General features: G+C 39.0%; 1 protein-coding gene across 2 annotated transcripts in view; it reads right to left on the bottom strand.

Moving 5' to 3' along the window:
* Window positions 1–21,301, bottom strand: part of LOC149238954 (serine/threonine protein phosphatase 2A 55 kDa regulatory subunit B beta isoform-like) — a 356,970-nt gene that overhangs the window by 40,433 nt on the left and 295,236 nt on the right. For both annotated transcript variants that reach the window (XM_089373252.1, XM_089373251.1), the window contains exon 10: window positions 12,090–12,158. In XM_089373252.1, the coding sequence (XP_089229378.1) occupies window positions 12,090–12,158 (69 nt within the window). The remainder of the gene's footprint in view (window positions 1–12,089; window positions 12,159–21,301) is intronic.

Genomic DNA, 21,301 nt, shown 5'->3' with positions numbered 1-21,301 from the left:
TTGGATGGATGGATGAATTTTGATGTTTGGATCTCTTCATTTTTGTCTTGGAGCTTCTATATTGGCATATGATGATGATTGGATATACTTGTTCTCACATGTAAGTGCTCTTTTAATGCTATTTTGTCTTTTTCTTATGTCACATGCATGTTGCTGGGGAATTTCACTATACTAGGCTGAAATTTGTTGCTTTTCTTGTGTGAAATGGTGGAAATTTGTCTTTTATTAGCGTTGCATCATGTCATGGGCCATGTTTGAATAAGTGAATGTTCCTAGAGATATTTTGTTAAAATTTTATCTCGATAAGTCATCACATATTGCATATCGAAGTATAAAGACCTTGAAGCAATTGTCCCATGCCCTAATTGCCATGCGAAATTGTTCTAGAGGCCTCCTTGACCAAGTGAAATCACTCCAAGCATTGGAATCATCTTGACTCCATTTCTCCCAAAGGATTAGGCACTGGTCCTCCATAGGTGATCACCAAAAAGCATAATCTTTATCACCTCCCCCTTTCTTCTAGGCCTCGCCTCCATAAGGGAGGGCATCACATTTCTCACAAGTTAACTATAAAAAATCCAATCTCCTACCCTCTATTGCGTTGTTGTGTCTCTTAGGAGCCCTCAAAATTTGAAGCCATTTCGAAGGTGGGATCTTGAGATACTTCAAGCCCTAGCTCTAAGGTTGTTTCTTGCCCTTTGATTCCCTTGGCTAGTGACCTCATTGGGATCATTGTATTAAGATTGTTGAATATTCTTCCTTTTATCCCCTTCTTCCCCTCAATTAGGTCAATCATACCCTTGATTGATCAACTCCGCCTCCTTGACATAATTTTGGGTACACTTGATCCCATGTGGTTGGTCCCACAACCTTTTGAAGATAATTTCATAAAGACCACTTGGAATCCAAGTTTTCAAAAGGATCTCTTGGACTAGGTCCCTCCTTCACAAGTCCTATTTTCAAACCCTGGCCCTTGAAATCCCCTTGGCCCTTCTTAGAGGGCTTTACACCTTGCTTCTCAAGCAAGCAAGCCACAAAATTGAATCTCTCTTGTGAATAGGCCCTTAATAATCACTCTTTACCCCTTCATTGACTTATTCATCTAGTGATTCCCTTCATACCGGGTCTCCTCCAATCAATGAAAGTCTGTAAAGAGTAGGGAGATTTAGCTAAGGTGACAATGGGCTATTTCTCCATTGTTGCCCTTGACCTAGTAGTCGTCCTTTTAGGATCCCCTCCTAGGACCCCTGCTAGTTTGACCGGTAACAGGTTTTTAGCCCTTGAAGATGACTAATTATCTTGCACAAAATTTTTCCAATGGAATGACGCCCTGCAACCACAAATATTAGCCCAAAATATCTGCAAAACACCAAGTGTTAGAGGAAAAAAAAATCAAATGATAACAAAATCAAAGAGGGGAAGAGGCAAGGATAAGGTTGCGATGAGGGTCGGAAGGCCAAGAAGAGACAACGACCAAGGGAAAAGAAGGCCTGCAGCTAGGCAAATTAGACCTCTAGGGCCTATCGTCAAGGGAAAGGAAGTTGCCAAGAGGGAGAGGAACCACAGCAAGGGGGAAGGAGGTAGCGGTAGGGAAGAAGCCTAGCAGAGGGCAGTAGGAGGCCCTTAAGGCCTGCGGCCAGGGATAAGAATCCCTAGAAAGGGAGTCGCAAGCCTTTCTAGGCTTGCAACTAAAGAAAGAGGCCCCTTAGGGGCTACAACCTAGCCCTAAGGGTTGCCGCTAGGAGGTTGAGGCCTCTAGAGGACCAAACGAGACTCCAAAATGGAGGTCGAGGCTTCTAGGAGGACCTACAAAGGGATGGCAAGGGAAAACATGGTTGTATCTAGGGTTTGGATGCTAAACCTAGGCCTAGAATGTCTACAAAAATTTCAAACCCCTGCAAAAAATTGAAATTATACTTCAAATCTCCAAAATCACCAAAATTTGCCACAAAAATGCCACCAAAGGTTAGCGACTTCTTCCTCTGCTTAAGCATTGAGCTTGGAGGAGAATTAGAGGTGGATCTTGCCTTCCTACACCTAGATCCACCTCCAATAAAACCCATTGAATTTTTCCAAAGGCTAGAAACCCTTGAAACTCTTCCAAAATTTCAGATTCAACTTGAAGGATCACCTGCACAAATGAAATAATTTTTTCCCGAAAAAACCCAATATAGACAAAATTCAAAATAAACCCCAAAGCCCGAATAGCTGCAAAACAAGGGTTAGAAGTATATTTACAAAATTAGTTTACATAAAAAAATTACAAATATACAAGGCTTGTAAATAAAATATTTTTTTGAGAAAATAAATTTTGAATAATGACAATGGATCAATGTGTTTTTCGAAAGTTAGAATATTGGCCACACCCTTTAGCGAAGTAAGAAAACCAAATAAAAATTCTCAGAGCCCAAACAAGGTCGGTTATTCTCCAAATTCTGTGAACTTGGGACCAAAGGGTCGGTGTACCTGCAAATCTCTATATATCTTCTCAGGAAAACTTGTTAGATCATATGGTGAATCAAATCACCTAAGATAAAACCAAATTTTACCAAAAGAATGTTCTTATCACCAAAAAATGAAATAACAAGCTCATACAAAATTTAGCACAATATAGGAAAGCACATAACCAACACGTACCACCGATCAATGGATAAAGAACACCATGAACTGAACCCCAAAGTATTTTTATTATGATATCAAACTTTCCCAGCAGAGAAATGGGCCAATACTAGTGTTACAAAATTACACCATCCATAATCATTGTAATTTGAGGAGCAAAATGACTTCTATTTAAAGAGAAATCCTCCAAATGGAAAATAATCGCTAGTTGGCTTGATCCCCGTCAAAATAATCTCAACCGTTGATAATAATATGATCATCTTTTAATATCTGCCATCGAAAATATTTATTTTGAGTAAAATTTCGAATTTCTCATAAAACCCACTTTTTATTAATCCAAAATAATTTTGACATTGACTTAACCACCAAGGTCCAAGGGCTCACTTTTTTTAAAAAAATCCATTTTTGCCTTGATGGGGACCTCCAAAAAATAACTTCTATTTGACCCACGAATTTTTTGGTCATTTTCCACTTGGAGAAAATTAATTTCTCTAAAATTATTTTTTGACTCTAAATTAATTAATTTTTTGGCTTGGGATTTTATTTTATTCTAGCCAAAAAAATTAACCAATTGACACAAGAGCGGATTAATTACTTTTTTTCCACCCTCAAATATTTTAGCCATGGTGTTTACATATGAGAGACCATGCACTAAAATATTGTTTACATCAGATATTATAAATTCGACCCTCAAAGGGGGAATACACCTTTACATACAGACCCTCAAATAATTACCCAATTTTGCGCACAGTATGATTTAGTAGACCAAGTGATCTGTAATAAAATAATTTAGCCAAATAGCTTAAATTATTCCCAAACCAATTTTACAAAGACTCAATATAACACTAAGACTCACCTAAAACTTTATTAATGTATTCCACCCTAGCTTTGGGGTTTAAGCTGGAGGAAAAACTCTGTCGATTATCTGTATTTAGAAACACAATGCGGTGAGGTTAAAAAACCTACTAGGATGAAATTCGTTGCCAATATGAAAGGCTTACCTAGGTGTTGTTACATAATTAAGTAGTGATACTAGCATCATTTACATTAAAATTTGCAGAAATTGGGTTTACAATGATATATCATGTGGTTGGTTGATGATTATGATCCTTGAAACATTTTGTAAATTGCTTCCTTGGACTTGTGACAAAATGGGTGCAACAGGTACAATGGATAAAATGAGGAACCTCGTCTTGCTACTGCAAGCTGGTCAAAAACCCAGGTGTAGTACGGTTGTCCAAGTGCAAGTACAAGCTCCCTTTGAATGCATGCGCTGGTCCAATAAATCTGCTACTGCTGAATGAGTAAAAATGGTTGTGCAATGCTCCAAACTGCTCCAAAATAGCTGAAACTCTGGCAAACCCCTATCTCAACTTGCACCACCAAACCCAAAAAGGATTTGACCACCCAAATGGACTCCCGAAAACCCACAAATTGGTGCGAGTTGCCCATAGAGATTGGCAACACGCACTGCATGGAATAATGCAAGCAATCCCTCCAAATGCTAAGAAAAGTGAGTGAAACACTCATCCAAATGTTGAGAAATCTAGGGCCAACAAGATAGGTGAATTCTCTTCCTAACAACTGCTTGTGATGTGCTTTTACTAAACTTAGTTAGCTTCTTCTTTCCCTTATTAATATTAGTGTTCTCTATCATCAAACAACTACCAAAGCATAAAGAACAATGAGACAACAGGACACAGTACGTAGGCTATCAACCAAGGCCAAAACCTCTCCAACTGAGAGGAAAACCCACAAGAATTCTTCTTCTTATTGAATCTTCAATTGACCAATTCGAAGACCTAGAACCTTGACCTAGATGCTCCAAGACCAAGTCAAACCTTGCTTCTAGCAACAACTGCAAATTCTGACTTCCAGCAGCTTCTTCTGCAATTTCAACCTCCCCAGCAAATTCTTTTGCAACTGACCTACCCACCAGATTCTTCTGCAACTTCGACCTGCCGAAAAAAAAATCTTCTGCAACTTCGACCTACCCAGAGATTTTTTGTGACTTCAACCTGCCCAGAAAAATGTTCTACAGAAACCCTAGATCTTGTCCCTTTCTCTTTCACTAGAGTAGATTCTCTCTCCTAGAGAATTTGGCTACCAAAATAGCTCCTTTTGATGACCTAACTTCACTTTTGCAACTCGGCTTTTCAATAGCAACAACAACCCTAATTCCTTCGCACGTGTGGAGAGAATTAGCCCAAAAACAATCCCAAAAACTTGACTTTCTCTTCCTCCTTCGTCCTCTTCTTCTTTGTACTCCTTTTATTTCTTGTGATTGAACTTGTGAGTGAAGTGTGTCCTTGAATGATGCTCAGTCCTGACTCCTTCCTTATATAAGCTTTCTTAGCCATGATTTGACGCCGACTTGCAATTGTCTCTAGGTCGATTTGTTCATTGCAATTTGACAAGGTCTTGAGACTTGGAGGGTTCTTTGACTTGACTTTGACTTAAATATTTTTTTCTTACAATATGTAACATGCCCTAAAAGGGTCTTTCATACATGACAATGACTCATAAGCCCTAGAAGCTCTCCATGGGAGCTTGACCTACAAAATAAATTTGCTTGAGCATGAAAGCCATGCCTCAAGAACAATAATAATAAATTTATTTTTCTCATTACATCAAATACATAAAATCATGATTACATATGCCATTATTAAGACCGAACCTAGTTACATATTTCAATACTCCCTCTTAACTAGGGAGGTATTCATAATCCATACAAGGTACTTGGACATTTTCAATCTGAGGAATTCCCATAAGAAGAGTCGGATTGGTAACCCATCTATATAGCTTCATATCGACCAGCATTGTGACATAGCAAGGCCTTGACTAACAACTCTATCTCTCCACAAGATCAAAGCACAACACTGGCGATACCAATGATTTGTAGACACCATCATCGTTGTCTCTCAAAGAACATATCCCACCCCGGTGTTCACAGGGTATGCCCTTCCACGACTATTCTTATCTTGGATTCCCATTCCTCAAAGAATATCAGTCCTCTACGACTACTCTTATCTTGGATGCCCTACCACATTCTCAAAGAGCATCAAATGTCAGATGCTTACCCAATCGTCCATTCTTTCTTCCCAAGTGAAGACAAGAATGATGTGCCTATCTCTCCCTCTCAACTAGGGAGGATATACCCATTCCTATGTAGGAGTGTACCCAAGCTCCCTCTCAACCAGGGACTTGTCCAAGTTCCCTCTTAGCTAGGGACTTGCTTGCCAAGTTTTAACCAAAAACTTGCTTCCAAGCTCCCTCTTAACTATGGACCTATTTCCAGCAGTAGCTACCTCTTCTTTGGTGGAGATCATGGGACCTTCAGTTTCTTGAAGAGCTCCTCTATTTGATGTCATGAATTTCTTCTTCTTCGTCCTATAGGGCATCATCCATCCATCACTTTCCTTCATGAACCATGTTAGTCATGTCACCCTTCCCTTTCTCAGAAAGTGATCTGCTAGTCCATATCTGCCTTTCCTTCATACAACTACCTTTTCCACACCATGTATGTTTTAGGATCTTCCATCCTTCCACATGAGCACTTAGTTGTAGATGACATCCACAACTCACTTTTGGTAGCCCTGTATCAACCCATCCAGATGTTGTTCAAAAAATCAAAGATGAACATCAAATCACAATTACCTTTTTGTGATGGCCCTTCATCATGACATCTGCTTGTTGCAAAATCAACATCCTGCATATATATTGACACATCTCCAAGATATTCAATTGTCAAGGGTCTTCTTTCTTTCCAGACTTTCCCAATGTCTTCATATCTTTCCCATGGAGATATCATGGCCAATTCTTCTAGTCATTGGATGTTGATTGCCTTTTCTAGGTGACCATAGTTGCATCTTTCACGATCTCTTCTTTTCTTTATTCACATATTGCTTCCCAAGAACTTCCAATCATAGTTCCTTCATCTTTGTCAACCACCTCATATTTCATATGAGGACATATTATGTTGATTTCATCTAGTCAATATGTGAACCATGCCTTCAATGCATCTTTCCAACAGAAGAGAACCCTTTCTTTTGATCATACTCATGAGGTAGAGTATTGATCCCAGTTATCTGCAACTATATGATGACATGACCTAACTTATCAAACATATGCATACATACCTCTTTTCTTCTTTTGGTCATCTAGAATTCCTTCAGTAACTTCCTTTCCTTGATTAAGAGTATTTCAACCATCTCGACATGTTGCATTCCTTTTTCATCATACCATCATTCTTCCAAATAGTGAATCCCATCCAAGGTGGTAGTCTTAGCGAGACACTTGCTTCTTCCAAGAGATGAACCTTTTAATGAAGATTCCAATGGAGGATCTTGATTATCCTCATCTTGCAAATGCTTCTTTCCAATGATGTATGATGAGTTCTACACTAGATGAATTTCTTCTACCCATAAGTACTACTTATGCTTCTAATGAGGTTACCAAGAGCTACTTCCTTCTAATGATGACTGCCATAGACTTCTACTTTAGCTATCTTTCAAGCTTCTGTTGATGATGTCATGAGCTCTTGCTTCATTCGTATGCTCTTATGATGCCATCTCCTAAAATGATGCATCCTATCATGCTTCTAATGCTTCCTACCATGATAGTTATACAAAAACTGAAAAGAACTTGGTGAAGAAGATTGTCTCAATCATAGTAGAGATCTTTCACTTCTTCCTTCTTTGACTTCTTCTTTTCAACTTCTTCCACTTCTTCAGTGATATGGGCTTCCTCCCTTCCTCTTTTGTTGTTGTCCTTCTTGAGCTTGGGACAATCTCTCTTGTAGTGCCCATATTCTTGACAATCGTAGCATTGAACCTTTGCCATATTCTTCTTCCTTTTCCGAGGACCAAAGATTCCAAAGTTTCCTTTTCTCTTTGCCATGGAAGCAAATGCTTGTGTTTGTTCGTTTGATCCTACATCACTTTTTTCCTTTAGCATGGTTTCTTCAATTTTGCATAGTGACCACAGTTCAGTGAATGGGGTAGCCTCTTTCTTTCCATAGATCCTTCATGTAAAGTTGCCCCAACCCTCTGGTAGTGCAGTAAGTACTATAGTTGTCATTTCCTTATCAAACATTATTTCTCCCAACTCTTGTAGTTGGTCTCTAATTTCTAACACCCTCATAAAGTATGAGGCTATTCCTTCTTTTGATATCTTCATCTTGTAGAGTTCTTGTCTTAACGAGATCACTTCTCTTGCAGTGCTTACGGAGAATAATTCTACAAGTTTTTCATATATTTCTTTTGATGTTTCTAATTTTGATACATATGGTATGAGGGGATGTTTAATGAATTCTATGATAATCCTTTGAGCCCTAACTTCCCCTTTCATGTACTTTGCAAAAGCTCGAGCTTCTTCCTCTGGAGGTTTAGTGATTGAGCTCTTAACATGATTTACGACTTCATTTTCTATGAGGATCAAATCTGTCCTCTTCTTCCATGCAAGAAAGTTTGATGCCCCAACCACCTTCTTGATTTCCTTGCAAAAAAGACATTTTGATAGATTCAGATGTGCATAAGGATACTTACTTGTGAAGATACTCATTGATGAAAATATCTTCAACTCACTGCCTTCTTGAATTTGATGATGATATTGATAGTGGAAGATAACTTCTTGATGGAGATGTCTTACTTCAAAAGTGATCCTTCAAAGAGAGGGAGATCACCTTGGTTGCTTGATGATGAAGAGAATGTCTTCTTGATTTTTCTTTGATGTAGAGACTTCAAGATCCTCCAATTTGTAGTTCTTCTTGCTTTGAGTAGAGTCTTTGAGATTTCCTTCATCTAAAGGTGATGATTGTGCAACATTCCCAAGAATGCTTAAAGTGTAAAATTTTTCTTTGAACGAACTAGGTTTTTTAGGTCTTCTTTAGTAACTTCCTTCAAGATGATGATGTAATCTTTGTTCTTGTAGTGCCTTTTGAGATGAGTGGTCCTTCTTAATGATTGATGCAATTGATGATCTTCTAGTGCTTTGGTCCTTGAGTGTCCTTTAAGCTACCCTTCCTTGACTTTGTCACCTTAGCTCTAATACCATGTTGAGAAATCTAGGGGTAGCAAGATAGGTGATTTCTCTTCCTAATAACTGCTTGTGATGTGTTTTTACTTCACTTAGTTAGCTTCTTCTTTCACTTATTATTATTAGTGTTCTTTATCATCAAACAGCTACCAAAGCATAAAGAACAATGAGACAATAGGACACAGTATGTAGGCTATCAGCCAGGGCCAAAACCTCTCCAACTGAGAGGAAAACCCACAAGAATTATTCTTCTTATAGAATCTTCAATTGACCAATTCCAAGACCTAGACCCTTGACCAAGACCCTCCAAGACCAAGTCAAACCTTGCTTCTAGCAACTTCTACAAATTCTGACTTCCAGCAACTTCTTCTGCAATTTCGACCTCCCATGAAGATTCTTCTGCAACTTCGACCTGCCCAGCAATTTCGACTTCCCATGAAGATTCTTCTGCAACTTCGACCTGCCCAGCAGATTCTTCTACAACTTCAACCTACCCAGAAAAATCTTCTGCAACTTCAACCTGCCCAAAAAAATCTTCTGCAAAAACCCTAGATCTTGTTCCTTTCTCCTTCGCTTGGGTAGATTCTCTCTCCTAGAGAATTCAACTTCCAAAATAGCTCCTTTTGATGACCTAACTTCACTTCTGCAACTCGACTTTTCTATAGCAACAAGAACCCTAATTCCTTTGCACATGTGGAGAGAATTAACCCAGAAACAATCCCAAAAACTCGATTTTCTCTTCCTTCTTCGTCTCTTCTTCTTCGTACTCCTTTTCTTTCTTGTGATCGAACTTGTGAGTGAAGTGTGTCCTTGAATGATGTCGAGTCCTTCCCTATATAGGCTTTCTTGTCCATGATTTGAGGCCGACTTGCAACTGTCTCTAGGCCGACTTGCTCATTGCAATTTGACAAGGTCTTGGAGGGTCCTTTGACTTGACTTTGACTTAAATAACTCTTTCTTACAATATGTAACATGCCCTAAAAGGGTCTTTCATAAATGACAATGACTCATAAGCCCTATAAGCTCTCAATGGGAGCTTGACCTACAAAATAAATTTTCTTGAGCATGAAAGCCATGCATCAAGAACAATAATAATAAATTTATTTTTGTCATTACAATAAATACATAAAATCATGATTACATATACCATTATGAAGACCGAACCTAGTTACATATTTCAACACTGGATGCCTCTGCAAAATCCCAACTCAAATCAGTGCAAATGCCCATCCTCCTAGTTCCCACAAGCTGCTCAAGAAGTGCCTCTGTGCAGGCTTGCGTAGACCCTAGAAATGTGCCAATATCACTACAAAATCCCCACATAAATAAGCCCAGCTAGTACTCCAAATCTCCAGCAAATAATAGTCCAAATCTCTCCCTGAAAGCCCAGCAAAAGATCTGCTCCACAACTAGCTCCCCCAAGAAGTGCAAATTATCATACTGCGCCCAGTCTGCTGAGGCAACTCCATGAAAACACCTGAAAATATCTCAGAACAACTCCCCAATGTAGCGTAGATGACCTCCTAGGGCTAACACTCGAAGTCCACTGAAGGTAGGGTGACATTTTCTCATGAAAACCCCGTGTGCTAAGAAGCACTATGTAGTCTTGGCTGAACAACTCAAGAGAACAATACATACAATGTAAAAATGATCAAGAAGCCCAAATGGAGGATCTCTACTCATACTTATACTTACTGGCCCCGCTTTCCTTCTCTCTCCTTCAATTCGCTTTGCCTCCCTTTTCTTCTCCTCCCACAAGTGTGCACTAGCTTAAGGGGTGCGAATTCCCCTTTTTGGGTGATCCCCCATTCCCACTAGCATTTTAATATCTCCCTTTTTCTAAGGTTTGGTTATGCTTTCTCTCACAAAATGAAGTAATTCTGCTTTTTCCACCCACTTATCCTAAGTTGAGCCAAAATTGATATAACTTGGACAAAATTGGAAAATTGGTGTAGCTGCTAGGTGAATTTAAGTAGAGGGGACATCACAATAACCCTTAAAGATGTAGCAGTTTATTGCTCACCAAGGTTGGGACATTCATGAGTTCCATTTGTTTAGATAGAGCATGATATGCTATGAATTGGGTGATGGCTGATGAACGGGGTAGAGCTAAAGCTAGTCTTTTGTCCACGCACTTTAATTTCTCCCAACCATCTTTCACATTTTACATTTTCTTTCACTTGTGGCTATACATTCTTTTATCTTTATTTCAATTGCATCAACCACTTAAGGGAAAAAGTTTCTAGGCCCTTACTTAAAGATGAGGATAAGAGGGCACCAATACTAGGGACAAATGACAATCAATCCAAAGAATGGAGGTGGACATAAGCGAGATAGGGCATGCATTATTAGAAGAATTTGAACAATCTTCACCTCAATGCTTCACCAATTTTTATGAATGTGGAAATGCATCCAAGGAATGTGTGGAAGCACTCACCCCCCACACCCCGCAAAAATAAAGGGAATGTTACAAGGGTTGTTATGATCTACAACATCATCTTCACCGTAGTGTTCCACCAAGTTTTATAGAAGTGGGGATCCACAAATGTGGAAATGCATCCAAGAGATGTGTGGAGGCACCCCCACTGCCACAAATTTTAGGAAACATCACAGGGGGCGTTGGGATCCTCAACACAAGGGACCCTGCCCAAAACACTAAACTTTAAATCTGTAAAGATGTGAAAAATATAAATGTAAATGTGAGTTTGTGCGAGTGTAAAGGGGTTTATATGAAATCTAATTAGAGTTTCAAGGGTAGATGCCTTAGGGCTGGGATTTTTTTTTAATTACTAATTGTTTCTCTTTTTCCTCTCCATGATACCTATTTTTGGGTGGCCCATTTTTCAAGGTATTTATGGGCATCCCCATGTGCATTCCTTTGCATCCCCCACAAAAGGGCACTTGAGGAAATGTCCCCACTCGAACACCTATTACTTGAGAGTGTGGGGAGAGTGCACCCTACCCTTGGGAAAACATCCCCATGTAACACTACTTCACCTATTATTTCTGAAATGAGGACCTTGGTTGAATGAAGGGCAGGGTCATCCCACTCATGAGCTAAAATGGAGTTTGTCATTTATCATTTATGCCATAGTCCATCATCTATGATATTTAAAACTTTAAACTATTTTTCACTTTGGATTTTAAACTTTGTCACAATGTTTGATCATTCAGTATAATTTGTTCATTCTTGTAGATACCAAAGAAACTTGGGCTATTTGATACAGCTCCTTGTTTAAAAATTTAGTTTTTGAGTAACAATGTACTTCTCCAGCAACAGTATGACACTTCATTGAATCAAACTGTGAAATTCATTTGTCTCACTGATGATGAGACTAATGGAAGTTATGTATTTTAAAGAAAGGTGTTAGCAGTGAGTAATATGGAATATGTCAAAAAAATCAATAACAGATAGAGGATAGAGGATCACTGACCTTAGGTCGCAGATGTTCATGAATCTTGAAATTTGCAACTGGACCAGACTCCATGTTTATATCCCATAGCTATAATCAAAGATGAAAAAAACCACAAATATATCACTAGAAACAGTTATCACGAGTTAAAAATGAATACAAAATAAGAAAAGGGTAAAGATAAAAGAGGAGATAACTCAATTCGTCATAGATTATGATAACAAGCATCTCACCTACCTAATTACATTTAATTAAATAAGACAATGCTCTGGAGTGGACTAAAAAAATGATACATTTCAGAAGAACAAAATAGAAACAATCAATAACATATAATTCTATAACGGACACTATTTAAGTATAGGAGATCAGTAGTGTATACTAAAAAGCCTTCTGTCTATAATAAGTCTTAATTATTTGGACAGTGAGTCAAGGTACTTTCAATTCAGTGTGAGCATTTAGTTGGGTGTTTTTCACTGTAAAAGATTTGAAGAACATTTTCTAAATTAGAATGTTTGCTCCTATTTTGTATCATTTTCAAGTGTCCTACACTAGATCCTTTTTGAGTGTTGCTGCGATGCAACTCACTTATTCATGTCCTCAACACCATTTTTAAACACATTCTCCATTATTCAACCTTCCAGACCATAAACTTCTTTTGTGCCTGTATTAGCAGCCTCTCACAACCATGCAATTTACCACTCTTTCAATCAAACAACTAAATTATCTCCAACTATCAGCTTCCTATTTCCAGTCATTTCAACATGCCTTCCTCAACTGTACTCGGCATCTGCATTCATCTTCATCTGCATAGTCCACCTTGCTAGAATCTGCTCATTGTATTGTCGACTATTTAAGTTCTTAATAGTCTATCCACCATGCTTCTTAATGCCAACAGTACATCATCACTATATTGGTTATTCACTTTCATCTTTGCATCCCTTGCCAACTTTGCTCCAACCTTCATATTGCAATATGTCCTATTTAGTTTCTGGTTAGTTTATCTTTCATGCTTATTAATATGAAATTGACAGTTATCTGCCTTCTCCATACCATTTTTGGTCTGGGGCTTAGATCCCATCATCATCCACATGATCCTCCATTTAAATTTTATTGTTAAATTGTAAAAGGAAAGTGTCTGACCATGTCTTACTGAAAGTCAAATTAATATTAATTAAAAGAGATATTAATGTGATCTAGAGTGTTACCAGCCCTAAAACAATGGTGACGTGCCCACACCTTTACTCAGTGGGGCTTCTCAATTTTCCAAAATTTTATGTGTTTAATTGATTTTGTGACAAGGATTTGCAGGGTACTTTTACTCATTTTAATTGTTTTATATAAAACCATTATGATTAACTCTGTTGACTTTCCTCCTATACAAGTTAAAACAGTAAGGAGTAACAAAAATCTTTTAATTTATGTGAGACAATCTTCATGTTTAGCCCCATCAATGCAAAATATAGTCCATACATACTATCTAGAATTCTCGAGTTGATTAAACACATGTAAGGAAGCAAGCAGAAATGGAGACAACACCATTGATGGCCTTATTAGCTGAAATATGATAATACAAAGTACAAGGCAGATAGAATACACATCCGAAAAAAGTAGCAGTGTGAAGCTTGAAAATGGCTACCAGGGCAATGATGTCACAATAGGCAAAAGGGTGATCAATAGCTATAAACAAATTGTCATTAATCTACATGCTAGAATGATTCTAAAAGCAGGTAGCTCTGCTACGATCTGATGTTCCTTTTTTTGGTGTTCCTCATGGCATGGTTAGGATGGCCTTTCAGGGTTTGAGGCAAACAAGTCATAGGTGCAAGTTTACATCATCAGCGGACCCAGGGGCTTTTGGAGATGTTTCATGAGGTTTTGAGGAGTTTATATGGGTTCCTATGGCATTCGCTTGGTGTGCTCCATCATCTGCACAACTTGCCTTTCATTCCGTTGCATTCCAACATCTTTTGAAAAACAAGGTTATTATCGGGCCTAACTCAATTAATTACGCTTAAGGTGGTGTTCCAAGAGGAATACTTGATGGAACACCTTAGTGTAATAGCTCATTGGAACCAGGATGAGAAGATCTATAGGATGGGATAGTTAGAAGTGATTTTCAGTAACTTGAGAAGGCATGGTAGCCAATTTACCCTTTTCCCATATTAAAAAGAATATTTTAATTGAAATAAAAAGAGGGAAAAGTGCTCCATGATTAAAATAATAATAAAATAGGAGGTTCTAGAGGGGTCCATCAAATTTATAAAAAAAGGAGGCCATGGGGGGCATCTTGGAATTGAGCATTGTCTTGTATGAGATGTTTGAGAACCCGTTTCTCTACTTCATTGTAGCCCCAGGACGGAAACCCTCGGGTGATTCAGTGAGATTGGGCGAGTACCCATCTCCCCTTGGTGAATTCTGTAATGTCCCCAAATTAATTAATTTTGTTAAGAATAATTTCCGTTTTTGTAATTTTGGCAATTGGGGGGGATATTTTGACCCGCAACTTAGGAAAATGGAGAAATCAAAGGAAGATTTGAGTTTTGGGTAAAGAGGAGGCCCCACTTTAGAAAAAGGGGAAAATTTGTGGAGTTGTTGGAATGTGGGGACCACCCCTCAAGGAATATGCATCCCTTGGAGGAAAAAACGATTTTGTGAAGGGAGGTCGAAATATTTGGAGGAGGGACCCACAAGGAAAGGCGAGGCAACAATTATAAATAGAAGGGTGGGGGCAGCAATTGGCATCTTTTGTTTAGCACACGAGATTTCGGAGGGGAGATCTCAACTCCTACTTTGATGGACTTCGAGTGCCACCCTAGGGCGCAAAACAATGGTGGAGATGGTTAGGAGGAGGAAGGGATCTATGGAAACAAATGTGGACAGGAAAATATAATATGCCCAAGAGAACAGATGATATACTATGGTACAAAGACCCCCCCAAAGGATCAGCGGTATGGAACTTGGAAACCCAAAATAGGGACCTCATAAACGAGCATGCTTTCTGGGAAATCTGCAATGGCAAAACAACAAGATTTTGGGGAGCTTTGCTACATTCTTGGAGTTGTTCCGAAGGGATTTCACGGGGAAATTCGAGCTATCAAGGAGCAGGTTGGGCGTAGTAAAGGACCACGCACTGTTGTGGGGAGTGAGCTTCATGACAGTGTGGGTTCCAGGAATTTAGAGGCATATTCTCTTGGCACCTAGCAGCGATTTTGCAGTGGTTTGAAGGGTTGGCTGAGTGGATTACATACAGGCCGAAATTCGTCTTCCTGGGCCAGCATAGAAGTGGTTTCGCTAGGACTGTGTGGTCATTAGAGCATGTTGGTTGTGGTGGGCTTGAACCGGAGTTGGGGCTGAAGATTTACAAGGGGACATAAGGATGATTCTTAGAGGTATTCTCAGCTAATTTTGGAGGGATTTGGCAACTATTTTTCAAGCAGTACGAATTACCCAACTGTAGAGAATGCTCACACAAATTGGGGGTGATTTTGGAAGGTTGGAATTAGGCCCAACCCTTTCTAGGTTTTTCTAGGTTTGTTGAGGAGAGGCCAATATTAATTTGGCTGAATTTTCTGAGCACTCTGGTGGGCTCAAACAGTTGTCTCTTTCCAACCAACAGTTGTTGATAATTTGCTCCATTTTGTGGTTTTTCTGGCGTGAAGGATTGCAACCAATTCCTTTCTGGATCCTGGGGGAAAAATTAAGAGGAAGCTACAACAACAATTTCAAGCCAATCTGGGCATCCCAGCAAGGGATTCCAACCATTTTCAGATAGCAGCAGTGGCACAATTTCTAGGCAGCACAAAGGAAGTTTGGGGGTCGAAATTTCTACCCATTGGGGCATTTTTCTCACCTTGGGTTTGCTTCAAGTTGCTTAAGCAAGCCTAGGTGCACTTGTTCCTTGTTATTGTACTCCCATTTATTCCAGATTTTTAAGAAAATGGCTCAGTTGTTGTTCTAAAACTTGTATTGGGTGTTTTGGTGCCTTGTGTGTAAAGCTTTTTGGTCGTTTTCTAGTTGATGCTTCAGTTATTCATTGCATAAGTCCATTAGGAACATTACAGTGGTATCAGAGCCTTGATCTTGGCCTAGCTATGGGTAGCCAACAAGAACATGGGAGATTTGGGTATGAATGCACAATGACCGGTGAAACAGTAGACAAACCCATGGCTCAAGGAAAATTAAGTATGCAGAAATTTGTTGAGATTTTCTGTTTTGTATAAGATAGGCAAAATCTCAGTAGATGACAACAATAGGAATCAGTTCCTAGATTAGCTCCAGTTTGTTGGGAGGGAGTTAATGCATCCTAAATTTGAGTTGAGAGGATTTATGAGGCAGTTAGATTCTCTTTGCTATATAACAGGTATCCATACAGATTGTTTTTTATGAGGGTATGAGAGTTTATGTAATCTCCTTTTTGATTAATAAAGAATTGTCGATGCCTATGTTGTGGACGTAGCCCAGATTGGTTGGGTGAACCACGTTAATTACTATGTCTTTATGTGCATGATTTTATTTGCTGTGTATATGTTTTGTAATCAATTGTGCATCTGATCTCCAACAAGTGGTATCAGAGCAATGTTGGAGTGCTGGAGGTGCTGAGATTGCCTGCTGGAGGTGCGTGCTGGAGATTGCGTGCTGGAGATTACCTGCTGGAGCGTTGATATGGTATTGCTGATTGCTTTCTGCTGCACAAAACATCACTTGCTGCGTGCTTCGTTGAAATGGTGCTGAACTGCTGTGCGTATTTGTCAATCTGCGTGGAGTTGGTTGCCTAGTGCTACGTGGAGGTTTTCATCATACGTGGAGCGCTGGTTGTTCTGCGTGTTTGTTGATTGATGCGTAGAGTTGCTGGGCGCAGAATGATTGATGAGTGGAGTGCTGGTAATGCTGTTCAGCTGCGTGGAGGTTGTCGGTTGGTATTTAATTAAGTGCTGGTGCGTATTGTTTAAGTGAAACATGCGTGAAGTTTTTTTTTGTTGTTCGTGCCAAGTGCTGGTGCATATTGTGGGATTGTCTACTGGTAAAACTACATTGGTAATCCCGTTTCAATTAAAGTTGTGTTAGATTGGATTCAGATTAATAATGCGTTACCAGATTCTGGTTGCTAAACAGCAGTAATGCGTTCAGATTAATAATGTGTTCAGATTAATAATGCGTTGCCAGATTCCGCAAGGTTAATCTCCACAGCAGGAGCTGATAATGGTTGCAATAACGCATCACCATGTATCTATATAAAGGTATCATGAACTTGCTTGAGAACTAATTAACCAAGTGCGCATTCATGCCCGTGTTTCACTTAGTGAAGGCTATGTATGGAAATGCTAATTCCATATATAATTAAATTGATTTTCCTTGAACTTGTTATGATAAACTAGCACTTACATTGGTGCGTGGTTTGATTGTTGGTGCGTGGCTTGATTGCTGGCGCGTGGTTTGCATGAAAGGGATGTATTACTTTCGAGTTTGATACTCAGTTTATATTGTAATTTTGCACAGAAACAGGTTGTTTTTTTTATTGTTTTTTTTTTTTTTAAAAACAAAGGCAGTGTCATATAAGGCATAGGCAGTTTTTTAATTGCTGGTATTTAACAGTTAGTTTTCTGGAGATTATTTTTTTTTTTTTTATACAAAATGTCGAGAACTCAGAGTGCCCAGTTTGAAATTGAGAAGTTTAATGGCAAAAATAATTTCGAGATCTGGAAGGTGAAAATGTATGATTTGCTTGTCCAACATGGTGTGGCAAAGGCGTTGTTGGGCAAATCCAAACAGCCTTACAACATCACAGATAATGAGTGGGCCGAGATGGATGAAAGAGCGATAAGTGCTATTCGACTGTGTCTAGCTGATGATGTCCTGTTTAATATCGTGTCGGAGACAACAGCTGCTGGTTTGTGGACGAAACTGGAGAAACTGTACATGACCAAATCCTTAACCAATAGGATTCTCCTGAAGCAACAGTTGTACAGCTTGTGAATGAAGGAAGGTACATCGATTGCTGATCATTTAAATGCTTTTAATACTCTTCTTGTGCAATTACAAAGTATAGAAGTAAATATTCAATCCAAGGATAAAGCTATTACTTTATTGTGCGCGTTGCCCGAATCATGGGATCATTTTGTTACTTCTATAAGTCTTAGTTCATCAGAAACTATTGAGTTTGATGATGTAGTTGCATCCTTATTATCGGAAGAAACAAGGAGAAGGTCGCATTCCGAAACCTCTACTTCAGAAGCTATGATGGTTAGAGGTCGTTCAAAAGAAAGACACTCCAGGAGGCTGAGCGACTCACGTTCAAAGTCAAAAGGGAAGAAGAGTAAGCTAAAGTGTTGGTTTTGTGGCAAATCAGGGTATTTAAAGAAGGACTGTTGGAAGCGACAGCAGCAAACTTCTAAAGCAGATTCTTCGACAGAAAAGGAGGCAAATACGACAGATACAGGTTCGACATCTGGTTCAAGTATGAGTGATGAAGTATTATCAGTTAATGTGTCAAATCATGGTAAACATTGGTTGTTAGATTCCGGTGCATCAAACCACATGTGTATTCATAAAGACTGGTTTACGACATATAAATCAATTGATGATGGTGTTGTGTACATGGGTAATGATGTAACATGTAATATTGTGGGAATTGGGAGCATACAACTACAAATGTTTGATGGGACAACAAAAATATTAACTGATGTGAGGCATGTACCAGATTTAAGAAAAAATTTGATTTCATTAGGAGCACTTGATTCAAATGGATATAAAACTGTAATTCAAGGTGGAGTAATGAAAATTTACAAAGGCATCTTACTAGTTATGAAAGCTAAGAAGGTAGGAAATCTATTTCAGTTAGAAGGAGGTACAGGGTCAGATTTTGTGTCTATGGTGTCTGAACATGACAGTGGTTCCATTCACTTATGGCATCAAAGATTGGGGCATATGAGTGAAAGAGGGTTGAAAATTCTGGCTGATCGTAAGTTACTTCCAAATCTAAAGTCTGGAAAGTTAGATTTCTGTAAGCATTGTTTGTTTGGAAAACAAAGTAAGCAAAAGTTTAAAACAGGCAACCATACTAGTAAAGGCATACTTGATTATATCCATTCAGATGTGTGGTGTCCAGCTCCTACAACTTCATATGGTGGTTCGTCTTATTTTGTATCATTCATTGATGACTTTTCTAGGAAAGTGTGGGTCTACATGCTGAAAAGTAAGTCTGATGTTTTTTCAGTTTTCAAGCAGTTTAGAGCATTGGTAGAAAACAACACTGGTAGAACAATAAAATGTTTAAGAACTGACAATGGTGGAGAGTTTACTTCCAAGGAGTTTGACAGTTATTGCAAGGATGCAGGGATCGAGAGACATAAGACCACGGTTTATACTCCTCAACAGAATGGAATTGCTGAACGCATGAACAGGACTCTTCTAGAGAGAGCAAGGAGTATGCTGAGTAACGCCGGGTTGCAAAAGGAGTTGTGGACGGAAGCAGTGGCAACAACTTGTTATGTGATAAACCGATCTCCATCAACGGCGATAGGCTGCAAGATTCCACAAGAGGTATGGAAAGGACACCCTTGTGACTATTCTAAACTCAGAGTGTTTGGTTGTGATGCATATGCTCTAGTGCCTAAACATCAGCGAACTAAATTAGATCCAAAGTCTAAAGGGTATATCTTTGTTGGGTATGGTGTTGGAACAAAGGAATATAGATTGTGGGATCCTACTACCCGCAAAATCATCATCAACAGAGATGTAAAGTTTAATGAATCCTCTCTTGTACAGTTAGATGTAGATAGTAGATTGAAACGGGATGATGTATCTGACTTTCAGCACATTCAGTTTGATAGCATTTCTAATGATAGTCATGATGACCATAGTTCAGATACTAGCCATGAACAGGTTTCAGAATCAGATCATGAATAGGGTGCAGGTCTAGATCATGAACAGGTCTCAGATACTGATCGTCAAGAAGTTCCTACAAATGGTAGTCAGCCAATCGAGGAAGCGCCAAAAACATCATTAAGGAGGTCGACAAGAATCAAACGGCCACTGAGAAGGTATGATGATTATGTCACTTCTGTTGCATTTACTGCTAATGACGATGAACCTCTGTGCTATCAGGAAGCAATAGAAGGTTCGAAGAGTGATAAGTGGAAAGCAGCCATGAAGGACGAAATGATGGCCTTGGGTAAGAATGGCACATGGGATCTGGTTGAGCTTCCGAAAGGCAGGAAAACTGTGGGGTGTAAATGGGTTTTCAAGCTGAAACGGGGTGTGAATGATACGGAAGACAGGTACAAAGCACGGCTGGTTGCAAAAGGGTTTTCTCAGAAAGCCGGTATTGACTTTCATGAGATTTTTTCACCAGTGGTTAAAATTGTTTCAATTAGAATTGTGTTAGCATTAGTGGCTTTGCTTGATTTAGAGTTGCAGCAATTAGATGTTAAGACTGCATTTCTACCTGGAGACTTAGATGAGGAAATATATATGGAACAACCGGAAGGGTTTGTTCAACATCGCAATGAGAAATTTGTCTGCAGGCTCAAGAAGTCATTATATGGCCTGAAGCAGTCGCCTCGGCAGTGGTATAAGAAGTTTGATTCTTTCATATTGAGTCAGAAATATGTTAGAAGTGAATATGATCATTGTGTTTATTTTAAACAGTTAAATAATGGCATATTCATTATCTTGGTATTGTATGTTGACGATATACTTTTAGCAAGCAAAAGCATAGAAGAAATCAACAGGTTGAAGGCTCAGATGGCAAGGACGTTTGATATGAAAGATCTAGGAGCAGCAAGACAGATTTTGGGCATGGAGATTTTCAGAGACAGGAGCAATGGTAAGTTATGGCTATCACAACAGAAGTATATTGAGAAAATACTTTTGAGGTTTGGTATGAATAGCGTGAAGCCTGTGTCAGTCCCTCTCGCTTCCCATTTCAAGCTTTCTTCGAGTTTATGTCCTAATTCAAATGAAGAAAATGATTATATGTCTCGAATTCCTTATGCTAATGTAGTAGGATGTTTAATGTATGCGATGGTGTGTACGCGACCAGATATTTCACATGCAGTTGGGGTTGTCAGCAGGTATATGGCAAATTCGGGTAAAGAACATTGGTCAACAGTGAAATGGGTGCTTCGGTATCTGAGAGGCACAAGTAGCTATTGTATCACTTACAATAAGAGTAGTGAATTTGTTTGCGGATATGTTGATTCCAATTTTGCAGGTGATTTGGATAAGAGAAGGTC

Source organism: Pinus tabuliformis, chromosome 8 (genome assembly GCF_031772625.1).
Source record: "Pinus tabuliformis cultivar Carrire ecotype Pingquan chromosome 8, CPIR1, whole genome shotgun sequence".
Lineage (NCBI taxonomy): Eukaryota > Viridiplantae > Streptophyta > Pinopsida > Pinales > Pinaceae > Pinus > Pinus tabuliformis.
Note: the sequence above shows the minus strand (reverse complement) of the source record. Positions and strands in the feature narration are given on the sequence as shown.